Below are 18,266 nucleotides of genomic sequence, written 5' to 3' on the forward strand. Positions count from 1 at the left end.
TTATTTATATACAATTAAAACCAAAATGAACAAAAAGATCAAAATTTTCTTTTAAAATGTCTAGTATTAAATTTTAATCCCAGTAATAAAGCACATACAGCTATCACGTAATCTATTCCTCAGCAAATCAGTTGTGATGCTTCCCTTGAAGAGGGACTATGGATGGCCTTATTCTTTGCAAAAAGAAACTCCACTAACATTTCATTATGACAAGGATGGTGCAGAGACATAGACAAAAGAGAGTAGAATATACTTTGCCCAACTGAGATTTGGTCTTTGACCAAAGAGATCTTCCTCAGGCTGTAACTGTCTCCCTGTAAGGGGCCACATGTTGAAGACAGTCATTACCATGTCTTACACAACTCTGGCTCTTGGCACATTGCTTCTTTGGGCCATGGAGGAATTCTGTGCGCCGCTCAATGTCCCTTGAAAGTGCTCTTACCACTGCAAAAAAGTTCACGAGGTCCTTTCGGCTGGGTTTGCAAAGATGAACATTAGGGAAAATCAAATCGCTGCCTTAGGCTAGGCCATCATGTGAAGTAGAATTGTTTATTACACCTTTTAGACTAAGACTCATTTGTAAAGTACAGATATAGAAGGTAACAATACTATATAGAATGTGGTTTTTGGTTGTGAACTTAATTTTGGTACTTCAGGCCTGACAACGTAGATGTAGAAATTAAGCAAATTTTGCAGGCAAAGATATCCAGATGCAGGCTGTTTATATTTTGTGACATTTAAATATTTATATATATATATGTATATATATATATATGTATATATATATATATATATATATATATATATATATATACACACACACACATCTATCTATCTATCTATCTACCTACCTATCTATCTATCTATCTGATTATAGCAAATAACTATTTAGTTAACTTTTCTCATTGACATAAGAGAGATTTCACTTGGCAGGATGACCCTACTCTTTGCTTAAGTCATCCACCTTTTCTTGGGAGGAGATCTTCTTTTTGGGTGCATAGGTTATGCTAGAAAGAGAATGCTTTCTAAAAGTGGACAGCCTTTGCCTGAAGTTACCCCCTGAAAAGAAATAGAGGAGTGGGTCAAAACAGCAATTTGATGCTGCCAGAGATAAGGTTATGACCACCGATTTCTGCATGGCCAGGAGAGACTCACAGGTTCTATTTTCACTGTTCAAAAAGTGAAGGTGGATCGTGCGTTGAATGTGATAAGGCATGAAACTGATCAAGAAGGCAGCTGTTACAATAATGATCATTCCTACCGCCTTCTTACGACTGGGCAGATTTTTCTTCATTGAATTCTTTAATAAGGTCAAGATGATCATAGTGTAACAGACAATTATGGTAACAAATGGAATGATGAAGCCAAAGAATAACGAGACATAGTGTAAGGCCAGCACCGTTTTCTTACTTTTTGAGTCCTGGGGGGGCTCAAAGCACTTGGTGATATTCCCAGCTTTATAGGGTTTGCTCATCAGAAAAAAGGGCGAACTGGTCAGGATAACAAAAATCCAAATGGCCGCACTCACGACCCTGGCTTTTCTCTGGGTCACCAGATTGATGTTTTGGACTGGGAATACTATGGCCACACAACGGAAAAAGCTCATGGCGGTCATAAAGAAGATGCTACAGTAGAGGTTGACATACAAAGCATAGGTACTGAGTCGACACAAGAAGTCCCCCAAGGACCAGATACCTCGTTGAACGTAATAAACTACCCGAAAAGGCAGCGTACACACACACAGCAGATCGGCCACGGCTAGGTTCACCATGTATACTTGGAAGGCTGATTTCTCATGGTACGTCCTGATGAGTACGTAAAGCACAAAGCCATTGCCGAAGAAGCCGATGACAGAGACCATTGAGTACACGGTGGAGTATACTTGGTTGCGGAAGTCATCGATAGTGGAGAGGCAGCTGATGTCGACCTCAGGTCCTGTCATATTTCCTACACCGTTCATGGTTCTCTGGGAATGTCCGCTTGGCACCTAGCATATAAAGATGAAACCATCATGTCCATTTTTATGAGGCCACCAATTACAGGAAGTTCTCATGTTCCACTTCATAACTTCATCATGTATCATGTTAAAGCCAGGATAGGGAGTCTTTTTTTTTCCGACCGAGGGATACTTCACTCACAGGGGAAAAAAAAATCAAGCAAGGGCCACATGCAAGGAAAAAGGAGCTTAATTTAGAATCACAGAAGATGAGAGCTGGAAGGACCTTTGAGGTCACCCTAGCCCAACTCTCATTTGATAGAAGAGAAACTTTAAATCAGTGTTTGTCTGGTAAGTTTGTTTTGTTTGTTTGTTTGTTTTTTTCTGAGAGAGATACATATACGTCAAAGGTTTAACTCTCTGATTTTAAAATTGACAACACAGAATGGAATTCCTAACGATCCACTTAATATCTCTCTCCATCTGGAAATCTCACCATACTTCCAACTCCAAACATCCCAAACTGAAATCCCATTGTCCCCCTGAGTCCTGCTTTTCCTCCTGAACTTCCCTCCCTCTGTTAATGGGAAGACCTCCTGGACTCCTGGATTCTCAGACTACATACTTTGGCATCTTTTTAGACATCTTCCTTGAATCCCATGTATAACAAGTTACTCAGTAATCCTGGATCTGCTCGCTTCCCACTGTTCATTAGGTCCTCAGACCTCCTAACTAGTCCCCTAGCCTCTAACAGCCCTTACCAATATGCTGCCAGATTAATTTTCCTAATTCAAGACTCGGACTACAGGGGTTCCCCGGCTCCCCAAAGAAGAAAACCCAAACCGCAGCCTTGAGTCTCTCCCCCGGCTGTCCCCCATGCTGACTGAATCAGATTCCAAATCCTCAGGCAGGTAGGCACTGAAAGCCTTCCACATTCTGTTCCACCGGAAGCTGGCCTACCTCAGTGTTTTGGCTCGTGTTCTTTTTCTGCTGGGATTCTCTTGCCCTTATCTCTGCTTATCAACATTTTCCTCATCTTCAAGGATAAATGGCACTCTGTCCATGCCGCTTGCCCTAATGGGCCTGGCCAAAAGGATCGTCTTCCTCCCAACTCCTGCTGCCCTTGTCTCTCCCTTTCTTGCCGCACCTAACACATTCTACCTTGGGGGATGATTCTTGGGCTAATTTTGCTCTCGTTACACCACGCAGCACAGGAGCAGGGTCCACACCTTCTTCTCTGTAGCCTCCTTCATATCCCAGGGCCTGGCTCAGGGTTTTGCTCATAGTAGGGGCTCGATAGACTTTTGCTGACATTCTTATTCAATGATTACGTAAGGGGGCTGCACCCACTCAGCGTTTGCCCCATTGGACAACACCCATGTTGGGAGAGGTGCAGCGCACAAACATTTTACTAAATACTCCTCTTTCTGATTTTCATCAAGTAGGTGGAAAGGAGGGAAAGAGGAGAAACAACTTCTTGGGCAGAAGAGGTAAAGATAACTCTCAAGAATCCCACAGATGCTCCAAAAAGCAAACTGGTAATAGGTTATAAACTGGAAGTGGAGTGGGCATGAGACAAAAAGAAATTTACCATTAACTTTCTTTCATGGAGAGAGGGAGAGATAGGAAGGGAGAGGAAGAAAGACGAGAGGAAGAGAGAAAGACAGAGAAAGGAATGGAGAGAGGGATGAAAGGAATGAAGGAGGGAGAGGGAGAGAGACACACAGGAAGACAGAGAGAGACGGGGAAGGGAGAAAAAGGGAGGGAAGGAAAGATAGGTAGAGGGAGAGACAGTGAGACAGAGACAAAGAGAGAGAGACAGAGAGCCACACACAGACAGAGACACACATACAGAAAGAGAGAGAAAGAGAGAGAAAGGGAGGGAGGGAGGGAGGGGGAGACAAAGAGAGAGATACACACACACAGAGAGACAGAGACAGAGAGAGAGAGAGAGACAAAGAGAGAGATACACACACACAGAGAGACAGAGACAGAGAGAGAGAGAGAGAGAGAGAGAGAGAGAGAGAGAGAGGAGAGAAATGAGAACACACACACTCTGGTTTGTTTTTCAGAGGCTTTCTCCATGACAGGGTCAGTCTGCTGCTCCTCGCTCATCCTTAGAGAAAGCCAGCATTCAGCATTGACAATCTGCCCCCTGGTGGGCATCAGGTTCTCAAAGCAAATAGGCAAACAGGCCCAGGATTGAATGGGGCTCCAAGAGCCCCACTCCGGGCCTGCAGAATGTTAGAAATGGAAGGGGCTTTGCATCCTTCTGATGAGATAACTGCAGTCCAGAGAAACCGAGGCCACGGTCCCCTGGCTAGCAAGTAGCACTAAAGATTTGAATCAGGCTCCTTTTAGCTTTCAGTTATAGGGCCAGGGACTGAGAGGGTTCCTGTGGCTGTGGGCCCCTGGTCTTCCTGGATGACCAGTGGTTGCCCTATGGCTAATGGAATGGGGGCCTCCCCATCTCATCCCACTTCAGAACAGCCTGTTTCTCGGAGCATAACTGGGCTCAGTTGGTTCTCAGACCTGGGGGCTGCCTTTTTGTTCTAGTAGCTGGTCTCTCTCTGTTCTACTACAACTCTGCCCTCTGCCCTGTTCTGCAGCTTAATAACGCTCCATTTGTTAGCCTCTTTGCCCCTCTATCGTTCCGTCAGGCTGGCATGAAAGCTGTATCCATGTGACCTATCACTAGTCCAACCCCTCACTTTTCAGTTAAGAAATCTAAGGTTTGCTTGTAGGGTTAAAGTGACTGGTCCAAGGTCAAGCATGACCCAAGTGGTGGAGCCAGGGTTTGAATCCAGGTCTGCCCTCTTCCAGGGCTGGTGGAGAGTTGAGGTGGGAGGGGTGGGTGTGGAGGAAGGACACCAGCAGAACGGAATTGCTAAGATCGCCTGTTTATTATGAGCTACATTATTTCAAGCGAGTCACTGGGTCTTCATTTTCTCAGTAGTAAAGGAAGGGCATTGGATTACGTGACTTCTATGACTGATTCCTTCTCCCTCTAAGCCCTGTGGTCCTCTGCAGGATGCCTGATGAAGACCAGCAAGGCACGAGGGAAAAAGCAATCCCCCTGGTCAGGTATCCCAATGAAAGAAGGTGTACACATCCCCATTTATCCCACATCGGAGACTTTGTTCTGACATCAATGATGCCTCCTGGATGGCTTGTGATCCCATTTCTTCCCAGGTCCTCAGATATTGAGGGTGATGATTGAATCTGCCCAAATCGAGCCTTGGGATCTACTGGGAAAGCTGAGCTTCGGGGACTCAGAGGCATAGACTGAAGCTCTTCAGAGGGGAAGCCAGTGAGGACACCACAGTCAAAGATATGGCAAGAGCGAAGTATGGGAGAATTCAAGTACTAAAGCCACTGGAGAAAAGCAAGGGAGCTCCAGCGGCCATGAAGAGCAGACTTTGCCTGGGCCTAGGAGCAGAGCAGCAAGAGACAGAGCCACTGCAAGGAAAAACAAAGCAGGACTGGGCCCTCTGCTAGCATTGTGCTTCCGTGGACAAGACAAAGTGATCAAAGAGGCACCTGGGAAGGTGGGGGCTCACTGGAGGAGGAGGGGTCAAGTTGCTCCAGACTCCAAGTACCGCTCAGTGCTAGATATCTGCAGCACTACAGCGGGATTTGATTTTAGGAACCCAGTTTTGCTCGGGACCCTCATTGCTACTCCAGACTGCTGTCTGGGGCTTTCTCAGCTTTGTCTGCTCTGGTTCGTAGAGCCTTCTCCAAGGGTCTGGCTCGGGCACGAGACCAGCCATGAGTCGATCCCACAATACTAATCTCAATGGCTGCCTCATCACTCTCCCTAGAGCAAAGGAGGCCAGTTCTATGCTGGAAGAGAGGCTCCAGTGCGATGTTGGTTGGGATGTTTAGATAGTTCGGAGAAAGAGGGCCTTGACCTTTAACATTATTGGCCTTGACCAGACGGACATCCTGGTCACACGCCCTGTAACTCTTAGGGACTTTGCCCCAATTTGCTGTCTGAAAATCAGTTCTGTCTGCTCTCCCAGGAACTTTACTTTTATGGCTAAATGATCTTTCATTCTTCAGTAGCCACTAGTACAAGACAAATGATTGAAAAGGGATCATCAGGGGAGAGCCTTTAAGATGTCTTCTACATGGAATACTGTAGTCAAAACCAAAAAGCTCTGGTCTTGGCATCTGGAGAGAGCTGAGTGGGAATCCTGCCCTGGACACATTCACTAGTTGAATGCTCCTGGTCAAGTCATTCCACATTTCTAAGATGGGAATTTCTAGGAGGGAATTCCCTTTAAAACGGGACTAAGGATCCTTGCCACCGGGTTGTGGTGGTGAGGATGAACTGAAAGTGCACGTGCAGAAATACACTGCAACCTTAAAGGGCTCTGGAGACACGGGGGCTGGTGTCGCCTTTCCCCACCTCCGGGCACCGGTTCCTGGTTGTTGCCCAGTTCCCTGACATGTTTGCTCTCTTGCGTTTCCGGGCTGTAGGCCCAGCTATGGCAGGATGGAAGGTTTCAGGGGGACCAGTCACTCTCCCATATTCCCTCCTCATTTGCACAGTTGATAGAAAGCTGACTGTATTCAAGGCCCCACCTTTGAAATAGCATCACCCTAGTTCCTTACTAGGCGTTTCCTCACTAGATGGCGCTATTGAGGTGGGTTTCCGCCCTGCGCTGCATATCTGAGTGAAGACCCTCAATGGAAAGGTGTGACAGCATTAGCCCGAACTGGACGGTCTCACTGATCATTGGAAAATCCCCAGGGAGGTTTTCTTCAAGTGTCTTTTAAAACTTTGGGCCAGAGGCAGTCAAAATGCTTGTTAGGGACTTGGATAAAGAAGCAGCCTAATTACTCAACCAGAAGCTCCCGGAGCTGCTGGGAGAATCTGGAGCCGACCCCACTGGGAGCCAGCTCCCACTGGGGAGGAGGCCAAGCGGAGTGCAGCGCCCCAGCCCCTCTGCCCCATGCCAGCCCCTCCACTATTTGAAGAGAGCGCTTAGGTCCCTCCTAGACTGCCCTTTTCCCGGCTAAATCTCCTCTTCCTTCAACCGTCCTCATCCCATGGGGATGTAAGGCCCGTCACTCTCCTGGTTGTCCAAGATGGTCCTCAGCTCACTAAAATGAGATTTCGGCTGTGGAATTCTTGGGCTACAACGAGAGAGGCCCACGGAGGCCGCGGACAGCCTCTCCGCTGCCCCGGCCAGAGCACAGCTTCTCTGGGAGGGTGACCGGGATAGTGAAGGGCCATTTGGGGATCTGTGGAAGCAACCTGGGAGAGCTGAGCCTGCAGAAAAGACCATCCCAATGGGAGCTATATTCCAGTGTTCCAAAGTCTCTATCTTATGACAAAGGAATCACCAGTCTTATCGTTTGGCCCCGGGAGGCAGAGTGAGGCACGATGGAGAGATGATGGTAGGGAAAGGGCAGATTTAGGCTTGGTGTTGTGCCGAAAAAACCCAAACCAGGCCAAACCCATAATAATCGGAGCTGCCCCTGAGTAGGATGGATTGTCTGGGGCTTCAGTGAGCTCCTCTCACAGGGGTTCTTCAAGTTGCACATGGCTGGCCATCTGTTGGGCACAGTGCAGCAAGGATTCTTTTTCTTTTCTTTGTTTTGCTGAGGCATTGGGTTAAGTGACTTGCCCACAGTCACAGCTAGGATGTTAACATCAAGTTAACAGTGCACTTAACTCAGTGTTAAGTGTCTGAGGCCAGATTTGAACTCATGTCCTCCTGACTGCAGGACTGGTTCTCTATCCACTGCACCGCCTAGCTTCCCCGAGGATTATTTTTCTAGAATGAGTTGTGTGACACCAGAGGGCTACTTCAGGCCTTTCTTCCTTTGACACTGGGATTCATGTGGAGCTCATAGCCAATTATAACCCTCAGATCTTTTTTGTGGCAGCTAGGATTTGACAGCTGTCTGTCACTTCTTAACTACATCATCTTGGGACCCCAGTTTCCTCTATGAACTAAGGGAGTCCGAATCTGCTCTTTTGATGATCGCTGAGGTCCTTTCTGGCTCTGGAGCCTAGGATTCTTTGGCTGCACCATTGAGCCCTTACAACAACCCCATCGGGTTGCATTTATTTTTATACTTAAGTGATTGTTCTTATTTTATAAATGGGGAAAACTGAAAATTGGAGAGGTTAAATGACAAATTACTTGCCCCTCTGGTCATACCATTAAGTTAGTGTAGGAGGTAAGATTTGAACCTGGATCTACTGGCTGTTCTTAGTCCAGTCCCTATCCTTCACCCCCACTTCCGTCTAAAGCCTATGGCGTAGTTATAGCTCAGAGAACCTCGGCATCTCAGCAGACTTTATGCTATCTTCCTTATTGTTTGCTTCATGTTCAACTTTTCAAGTATCTGAAGTTTTCAGCTCTCTGGAGGACAGAAACCAGAGAAAATGAGGAGATAGCCGAACGCTTTTGGCTTTTCCAAGCGTGATTACTTTGGGTACGATTCTTAACATGGCCGATCAGCTTCCAGGCCTAGAGAACTGGGCCTGACAGAGTAAGCGACTAAGTCAGAGGCCAAGGCTTCCTGACTTCCATGTCTGTCCTCTAGCTACTCTTTTTATAGGCTTTATAGGTTGTCTCTCTTTTTATAGGCTAGGAAAAGCCTTCTTTCCCAGGGATGATAATAATAACAGCTCACATTTTTTAAGAAAGTCACAGGGTTAGGGCTTCCCAGTTCTTTCTGTATGTTGGTGGGACTCGGTAACCTTTCAGATCTGTTCCAGCTTCAAATCTCTGATCCTGTCAGGTGCTATAGGGAATATCATCTCTCTGCCTTATATATGAGGAAGCTGAGATTCACAGCCCCGGGAGTGGGCCAATATCAGCCTAGCCTCACTTCACTTTCACCACCCACTTCCACTCCAACGTCTCTCTCAAAATCTAGCTCATGGCACTCCAATGGAAAAAAAAAAGAGAAGGAACAAGCATCTGGGAAATTTTGAAGTGAGTCATTTGAAATGGAATGAAATTAGGAACCTAGGAAGATGAGAAAGCTGAGGGAGGGACTGTGAGGAAAGGGGCTCCCATCTGGACCGCAATCTCAGCCCCCCTCCTGTGAAGCCCAATGACTTGGAACAAGTCCCTCGGGAATCACATGAGATCCTCGCCTCTAAAATGACGGAGCTGGGGAAGGTGTTCTTTGTGGACTTGACAAACTACAAATCTCTACAAGGTGGATTATCTTCTAATGTTCCCCTGGTCAACTATGCAAAGTGCAAAAGCAAAAACCAATGTGAAGGGTACGGGCACAGCCCAGGAGCAACAACTGATGCTGTGACCCATTTGCTGCCCAAAGGAATCGGTGGGAGGGGGACGACCCGAGAAAGACCTTGTGTAACTGGGTCAAGGGAAAAACACTGTCTAAACTCAGTGAGCCATGAATTCCTCTTTGTGGGGTTTTAGCCTCAAGGTCAGAACATAGACTATATTGGCAGATGAACAACCTTTGGTACTGGCTACTAGAGAAAGCAGTATTTAGTTTAGAGCTCACAGTTCCTCTAGGAAGTGCCAGAGGGTGGCCTCCCGGCTCCCTGAACAAAGCTTTCCCTCCCACCACAGGCTGCTTCACCTTTGGGCTCAGATGTTTATCCATCACAGTAACTTAATTTGGGGATTTGGGTAGAAATGGAGAAGCCGGAAGGCCCATACACTACTGATGGCCTCCTAGCCTTCACTGGCAAGCCTCTGCAATCTCCCTTTATCAGAGAAGTACAACCACAGATCAGTAATGGTAAAGAAACAAGAAAATGACTAAGAACCCGCCATCCCTTAAGCTTTAAAAAAGTTCTTTCCTCACCACGTCTCCTGAGAATTAAGGAGTACGAGCATTATTATGGCTCAGAGAGCTGAGGTTCAGAGAATTTAACAGACTTACCCAGGACCTTCCACACACCACACCACGACTTTTTCCACTAGACTCCAAGCAGGCTCTGGGAATTCATTTTCCATCAGACAATGTGGAAAAGAGGACCACGGAGGGCTTTCCAAGGTTAAAAACAAATGTTTGTCTGCAAAGTGGAGGGATCGCTTCTTTGGCCACCCTTTTTCCTTTTTCAATTGTGTTCTGCCCGCAGTCCGGTGCTCGTGGGCTGGCACGCGAACCAAGGCGACTCAAGCCGAAATCGTCCAATTCAAAAAGGAAGTGAGTTTGCTTAAACTCCTCTGGGGGAGGTTATGGGAGCTTGGCAGGCCTAAATACAGACCCAGGAGGAGGGTGATGTGGAGATCAAAGAGCCACTACCATATTTAGGGATCCCCAATAGGATTCTTGTCCTATTACTCTTCCCCCACCCCTTCCATTTTCCCAACCCCAGAAGGAAGCTGGAAACGGTGATTAGAAAACAAGCTGAGACTGATGACTTTTCAGCAATTGATTGAGTTTCCATCCAGATGTTTGGCCCTGTGCGCATACAACCTTTAGTCCTTGGACCTTCTGTCACTACACCAAGAAATTTCCCTTAACTGTCCAGAGTGTTTGGTTATAGTTTTCATCACTTTCTATTTTTGAAGTTCAAAAGGACAAGAATTCAACAGTTCACAGAAGCAGCCTCTGTGCTGGTGGAAAACACCCTGAATTTGGAGACTGGTGACCCTGGGTCTAGTCCCAAGTTTGAAGAACTAGTTAAGTGAGGTAAAGTCTGTGCTAGTAATTAAAAAAAGGCGAACTTCCATTTCAAGAAAGCATGGAAAGCTTCACGGAGGAGCTAGCATTTCAGATAGGTCTTGAAGGGTGGCTAGGAATTGCAAAGGCAGCTTTGGGGTAGGGTGAAAGGGCATTCCAAATAGAATAGAAAAAGCAGTCATGAGCAAAGTTGGGAGGGGGGGGAGAAGTACAAGGGCATTTTTGAGGGAAACAGCTAGGAGTCCCCCAATTGGAGACGAGTACTAAAAGAGAGGACTGTAAAGTCATGTCTCAATCAGATTGTGAAGAGTCATGAACACCAGACAAAAATGTTTTGATTTCAGTAGGCAACGAGGAGCTATGGAAGGGTTTTAAACGGATATGACGAGGACTGCACATTAGAAAGATTCGTTTGTCAGCTGAGTAGAGAGCAGATTGGAGGCAAGGAGTCTGGGAAGAAGGCTGCCGTAATAGTTTCGGTGACATACAATAAAGACAGTCCTGAGCTAGGTAACTAGATTATTGCAGAGAGGGGGAAGACATACAAAATCGTGGTTTAAAGATCCAGCGCTGGAAGGACCTCAGCTTTTCTACAAGTAGAAATGACAGGATTCTGACTTACAGGTAGGGTGTGAGGTTCAAGCTTTGTACTCAGATGACTGAGAAGATAGAGGGCTATTAGTAGAAAGAGGCGAGGAGGAAGAAGAAGTCTGGTGAAGGTAAATAATGAGCTCAGTTTCCTGCCATGTTGAGGGTGAGAAACTGGTGAGCCCTCGAGGAAACAGCTAACAAGGCATGGATGAGTAGCAGCTTAGGAAAGAAATCAGATTTGGAGACAGGGACAAGAATTTTCAGCATGAGGGTGAGGGCTGGAGCTGGGAGACTTGAGAGAACTGTTGAGGCAGGCAACATAGAGAACAAAAACTTGAGAAGGACTTGGGGTACCCCATCATCTGTTTGGAGGCAGCAGGAAGGCCTCCAATGGCCTCCTGGATTTTCTTCCTCATGCCTGTTTGTTCTACTCTTTGACCTTTAGCATCCACATCCTTGTGCAATGGCATGAAGATGGGCTTCTGGGACTGTTATCTCACAGATTCATATGTATTGTCTGTCCCCAAATCACCAGATCTTACATAGCTTGGTGTTCCAGGGTGTGTCAGTAAATGTTTAACAACCGGCTCTCTGAAAAAAAAAATGCTATGTAGGATATACTTTTAAGCTGAATCTGTATCATTTCCACATTCTCCAGCACTACAGAAATCAGTAAAATAATCCAGTCCTGATCTGGAGCATTTGCTGATTTCTGAAGTGTAAACATTCACACTGACACCTGAATAACTGGCTCTCGCCCGCTGGTTTAAACTTGGCTCCGGCACACCCCTGAACCTAGAACACCTGACATTGAAGGGCTTATGTACACAGGAGATTCTCAGGAAAAATCTGTTGAATATTTACTAAGTAAAGTTCCTTTCTAATATGGAGACCATTAATCAAAGCTGGGTTGCTTATGTATTGAGAAAAAGAACTTCAGGTTTGATAGTTTTCCACATCAAGTAAATGCAGATGCTATTGCCTTGCTTTCTCCGACGGCATGAGATGACATGAGAAAGAAAAGTTATAAAACTTTAGGATTCACCTACAATGTCTACCTAAGGAGCATAAGTCATTAGATTCTCAAGTTTCAGTACCCAAGGGACTGCCCGGCCACACTCTGCTCCAACTTCGAATGGACAGAAGGGTAAGTGACCAGAGGATCCTAGGTCTAGAGTTGGAAGGGACCCGATACTACAGCTTCCAGTGGGATTCTGAACTGTTTCTGGAGTGGGCTGGGATGAAGTTGGAGACGAAGAGTGAGTATCTCAGTCAGCTGGTCAACAAGCGTTTATAAAGTACTTACTAGGAGACGGGCACTGTGCTCAGCTCCGGGGTTCCAAAGAAGAGCAAAAACAGTCCCTGCTCTCGAGGAGCTCACATTCTAATAGGGAAGACAACACCCAAACGACTATGGACAGGAAAGATGGATGGTTACCTCAAAGAGGAAGACACCAGCAACCGGGAGACTGGGAAGCTGAGTCTCAAAGGAAGCCAGGAGACAGAAGTGTGGAGGGAGAACGTTCCAGGTATTGGGGAGCCAAAAAAGCAAGGAGTCAGGAGATGGGGTATCTTGTTCAAGGAAAAGTAAGAGGGCCCTTGTGGCCATATCCTAGAACATATGGACAGGTAAAAAGACTGCAGAAGGAGTTAGGAGTTAGGTATGGAAGGGTTTTATATACTGAATTAAAAAAAATGTATATGTGATCCTGAAAGTAATTGGAACAATAGGAGCTTGTTGATTTGGGGAAGGGGTAACATGATCAGACCTGCACTGCAGGAAAATCATTTTGACAGGATTTTTTGGAGTAGGGAGAGACCTGAGGCAGGAAAACCACTAAGACGGCTATTCCAATAGTTCAGGTAAGAGGTGATGAGGGCCTAAATTAGGACAGCTACTGTTTGAGTGGAGAGGAGATACTTGTAAGGGGGGGAATCTGACAACAAATTGGACATGTAGGGTGAATGAGACTGAGGAGTCAAGGATGACATCAAAATTTGGAACCTGCGGAACAGTGAAGATGGTGGTGCCCTCAACAGTAACAGGGAAGTTGGAGTAGGGGAAGGTTTTGGCAGAAAGGTAATGAGTTCTGTTTTAGACATGTTGACTCTGAAGTGCCTATGAGATACAGAGTTTTAGATCCAAGAGGCAGTTGGGGATGCAGGACTGAGGTCAGAGGAAAGATGAGGACCTGATTCGGGAATCACCTCTGAATAGAGATGATAAGTGAGCACACATATAAGATCACCAAGTGAAATTGTACAGACAGAAAGGAGACAAGGGCCTGGGACAGAGCCTTAAAGGACATCCATAGTTAGCAGGCAGAAGAACCAATGATAGATGAAGAAGCAAGAAAGGAGACTGAAAAAGAGCAGTCAGATATATCGAACCTCAAAAGAGCTGTGTCACAACTACCCAGAGAGGTCAGGAAGTATGAGGATTGCCAAAAGGCCAAAAGCTATGGCAAGCAAGAGATCATTAAAAAAATCTCTTTCAGTGGCCATTCAGTAAATGCTGCTGTGCTCTGTTAGCAAAAGGATCTCTGGATTTGGAATGCAGAGGGCCTGGAGTTACGTTGTGAGCTTGACTAGATCATTTTACTCCTCGGGGACTCAGTTTCCTGTACTGTCCAATGAGAGAGTTGGGACTGGAGATGATCTAGATCCTATAGCTCCATGCTTTCCTTGCCCAGACATATGGTTCCCATTACAGTGGGGGGTTTTGTACGAGTGAGAATGAAGAAGTCTAAGAGAGGAGGTTCAGAGATGGGACTCCAAAAAGTTTGAGATATTGAACCCAGTCTTAAAGATGTCATGCTTGTGGCCTAAAAATGTCCCAAAGCTTGAGGCTGAGCTCCCTTGGTCCCACTTGCAGTTGGTTCCTTGGTTCAGAGGATTATCTTTGGACCGTTTGGTCTGTTCTCAGCTCACATTCAACAATCAGTCTTCTTGAGTTTCTGAGAACTCACTAGCATTCTAAGCAGATGAAGACCAAATTGCCACTATATTGAACTTTGGGTATGGAATTGCCACAGAGTTCTGTTGAACGGGAATCAGTTTATTAGATTTTGCTAAAGCTTGTTCTGGGCTGACTTGGTGGCCTGTGTGGGTTCCCGAGTGGCCTAAAGGATATGGGGTTTTAGTGCTATTGTTTAAAAAGGCATATACCTTTTCCTCCAGAAGTTTCATAAACAAGGAATGATATGATTATAGTCTTAGATTTAGACCTGGAAAAAACTTTAGAAGGCATTCAAGTCAACTCCATTTTATAGATGAGGAAACTGAGGCAAGAAGGGTTGAGGGACTTGCTCAAGGCTCTCCCACGTATTCTGGTGAGCATGGGTTGATATCACCTTTGCCTTGGCAAAGACTGAGCAGATAGAATAGATTCTGGTCTATGCGGTCTTTACCCAGATGGAAAAAACCATTTGAGGCCCATTATTTTATTTAGACCATGAGGCTGAATTTTGCCCCAAGCTGCTTTTCTCTTAGGTAAGCAAGTGAGAATTGAGCCAAATTACTTCTTTACAGAGTTCAGGTTCTAACAGCAACCTTGTACTGCTGAAAGCCCAATAGGCCTGCCTTTAGGCTGAGCTTCCCCAAATAAGAGTCAGACATTTAAAATGATTTGTGGATAGAATGTTGACTTGAAATCAGGAAGCTCTGGGTTTTGAATCCTGTCTTAGTTCCTTGGTTATGTAATCTTGGGAAAATCACTTAATTTCTCAGTCTCGGTTTCCTTACTTGTAAAATAGGAATAATGATAGCACCTTCTTCAAAGGATTACAAGAGGATCAAATGAGATCAAATGTATAAATTTCTTGTAAAGCTAAAGCTAGTGTGAGTTCTTAATAGCTAGAGGGACTCCTTATTCCCTGTGAATTCTTTGCTGAACATCCTCCACGACAGTAGCAAATACCTTTGGCTAGTACACTTATCCCTGTTTTCTACCTTGGTTGATATTAATAATCCGAGAGTTAATGAAAAAGTCATCTCTTTTGTTTTATATTTCAAGTGATTTTGTATGATTTGTATACATACAAAGGAGACATCTTGTTGGAGGAGATTCTTGCGTTGATTATATCAAATGCAAGAAGTGAGGGGAAGGGAAGGGAATAAAGCAGCAACTGTGTCAGGCACAAATGATCTCATTTGTGGGGATATCATGGAATCTCTTAAAGATTCCTAATCATTCAAAAGAACTTGGCCTAAGTATCTTCTGCCTAGGAATAACCAACCTTGTGGATGAAGTTGGTAAAGCAACCCGTACCTTTACTTAACACATATACTTGGACATAAGCTAGGCCCAGAATTGAACAGGAGGACAAAAACAGGCCTTTGGGAAATGACAGTGATTTTGGCGACCCCAATCTTGTCCGCAAAGCAGTCTCATCAATCTTTTAGGAGCGATATTTTTCTAACGATACTTGAAGACTACGAGTAATGTAGGTAGAGGTCACTCAGAGGACAACAGAGAAGCACATGGGCATGAGCAGCTTGTAACACATCACAACAAGGGAAGTCACAGAAGGGAGGATGTGAAAGCTGTCATTGGAGAGAAAGGGAAGAGAGACAAGTTATACAGCAAGAACAAGGAATAAACAATGGCTAAGCTTGCATGTGATGTCTTGAGAGCTAAATTAGAGGAACCTCCCCTGGAGGATTTGTGGGAGGTCTTGGACAAGAGTTACATAGGATAAGAAGGTTGTGGTCTGCATCACTGAGGGGAATCCTCATTCTAAGATTTCAAAGGCATTAAAATGTCTTCCGGAGACTCCCAGCTTCCTTTGATTGATTTTGATTGATTGATTTTGGCTTTACAAATTGGAGTTTCCTTATTTCTGGCAGCTGGCAGTCTAGTATCCAAGGCTAGAACCCCAAATGTCTTCTTTGGTCCTTCTGTCTCCTTTGTTCCTCATCTGCTAGCTCAGTTGTCCAACTGTGCTATGCTTATCTGCTCGGCTCTGCTTTAGCATTCATTATCTGATTGGCTCCTGTGAGCCACACTTTGTAGGCACTAATTCTACACCTGTTGGTCTACTTTCTCTGGAGGTGTCCATTAATAGGTCAGTCTTACTATAGGAAACATTTCATTAATGGTGGAGTGTCAGCTTGGTTAGTGAGCCTGGGAGAAAGGAAGAAGCCAGAGAATACAGGAGACCTTGGAGAGTCCTTGGTTAGAGGAAGCATTGGATGCCCTTAGAGTGCTAGAAAAATGGGAATAGTCATTGCTGTCATAATGATTCAGTGATTTATTCCCACTGGGCGTAGCTTCTGAAGAGCTAAAGGAGCAGCTATGAGTGTTGGCAGGAGGCACTTAAGAGAAAAGGAAAGTCAGAGGGCCGGCGGTGTCATCTTAGGGACATGGCACCCTAACTAGCTAATTCTGGACCCCTCGACAGCCTGCTTGGCTAGAGAAAACAGCAATGCACTCCAACTGCCTTGCTCTGACTTCTGAGACTGTGCCCCTAGAGTCCAGAAACATTAACATCTCTCCCCTGAGGCTCCTCTCTTCCATTATTCCTTTCATCATTACAATATACTGCCCATCCTACTGTAGGATTCTGAAGTTTGAGCCATTGAAATCCTAGAGTCTTAGTACTTTTCAGTCTTCTTTTTTTAACTATTGTGCACACTCATTTTTCTATTCTCTTAAAAGCCCTAAATGGAACTATTCAGCCTCAAGGTCCTCAGCCAGCCCCAAGAACCCAATTTAGGGCTAAAGGGCAGCTTTTGTTAAGGAACCATAGAATGTGAACAGAGTAGCCGAGCACCCTCGGACTTAGCTCTCCCTTAGAAAAAGTCACTTTGACTTGGGAATTTTATTCCCATAAGATTGGATGAGAAAGTGTCTTGTGAACGTTTCTCAAAATATCCATCTGTAACCAATTAGTCTAAATTTGGGGAGCTGACATTACTGCTGATCCTCTGGTGAAGAAAAGCAAATGAAACACACCCGCTTCTGGTGGAAAAAAAAAGAGCCTCACCAATTTAGAAGGTATCAGTTGGTTCAAGGAATCAAAAGGTCTGTCTGAAAGAGTCAATATTGACACAACAAGGGGATATTTCTGACCAGGAGAAAGGAGATGAGTGAAAAATATACACTGAACTTACTGTGTTTTTAAGCTATGAGAAATTAGTGAAAAAATTAAGTAGAGAAAGGGGAACATAGAGCTTATTTTGAGGCCAGTTTTTCTGCTTTTAAAAAACCGTAATAGTCTTTTGAAAGCCAAGTCAGGGGGATGACCCAATGGAAAGAACCTGCCGCTCCCCACCTAGATGACACTGAGTAAGTTATTTGATCTCTCTGGGCTTCAGTTTGTCCTCATTTGCCAAATAAAGGGCTGAGAGAAATACAACGTCCACATGTCCCTAGTACCATCTTAGGGAGAGGATGTCCTGACCAGCTGACTCCAGGCTTGTAGCCTTTCTGCCAGGTTGCCTTGCTCTGATTCCACACTCGCCGGGTACAGAGGCCTGAGGCAGGACAACCCCACTGGGACTTTTGAAATTGCTATATGGTTGACTTTTTTTGAAAAGGAGACTGAAAAACACTCCTACTCTAGGATTTCCTGGCCTTAAATACAATCCTACAATGAGATTTCTGGATTATCCTAATGATGGGAAAGATAACAGTTGGGAGAAACCTCAAGGGAAATGTAAACATTTTGGTGCTCCAGAGGGGCCAATCATACCACAGGCCCCAGAGGCCACTTGATGAGCACGGGATCACGGCATGGAAATAAGGTCTTTGGAACGAGCCTCGAGTATCCATTCTAGCTCTTAGTATATGAATTGTCCAAGGCCTGCGCAAATCACAAAGCTAATAAATAATTAATAACTGGAGAAACCAAGTCAACAAATGTTTATTAAATGCCGTTTATTTGCAAAGCGCTAGGCTAAGGCCTTGGGGAGAAAAAGACAAGAAGGAACCAAACAGGCCCAGACTTCAAGTTACTGACATTCTACTGGAAGGAGACAATATGTGTAGATAAGGTGAACTCAAGACTAAGTGTAGAGGTAAGGTAAACTCAAAACCCCTATCAACAGGGGTCAGCAGAAAGGGCTTCATGGAGGAGGTGGCAGCTGAGTTGGGTCCTTG

General features: G+C 45.2%; 1 protein-coding gene across 2 annotated transcripts in view; it reads right to left on the minus strand.

Annotated features, from left to right (window-relative positions):
* Positions 1–819: 819 nt before the first annotated feature.
* The window catches only part of CYSLTR1 (cysteinyl leukotriene receptor 1), a 30,231-nt gene continuing 12,784 nt past the window's right edge, over positions 820–18,266 (minus strand). Inside the window, exons 1-2 of one of the 2 annotated variants that reach the window (XM_031944346.1) lie at positions 9,827–10,508; positions 820–1,987 (exon numbers count right to left, since the gene is read on the minus strand). In XM_031944346.1, the coding sequence (XP_031800206.1) occupies positions 941–1,960 (1,020 nt within the window). In that variant the 5' untranslated portion in view covers positions 1,961–1,987; positions 9,827–10,508 and the 3' untranslated portion in view covers positions 820–940. Of the gene's footprint in view, positions 1,988–9,826; positions 10,509–18,266 lie in introns of those variants that run through there. The other variant, XM_003775361.4, reaches the window with a different exon arrangement.

The sequence above is a fragment of the Sarcophilus harrisii genome, chromosome X, assembly GCF_902635505.1.
Source record: "Sarcophilus harrisii chromosome X, mSarHar1.11, whole genome shotgun sequence".
NCBI classification, from domain to species: Eukaryota; Metazoa; Chordata; class Mammalia; order Dasyuromorphia; family Dasyuridae; genus Sarcophilus; species Sarcophilus harrisii.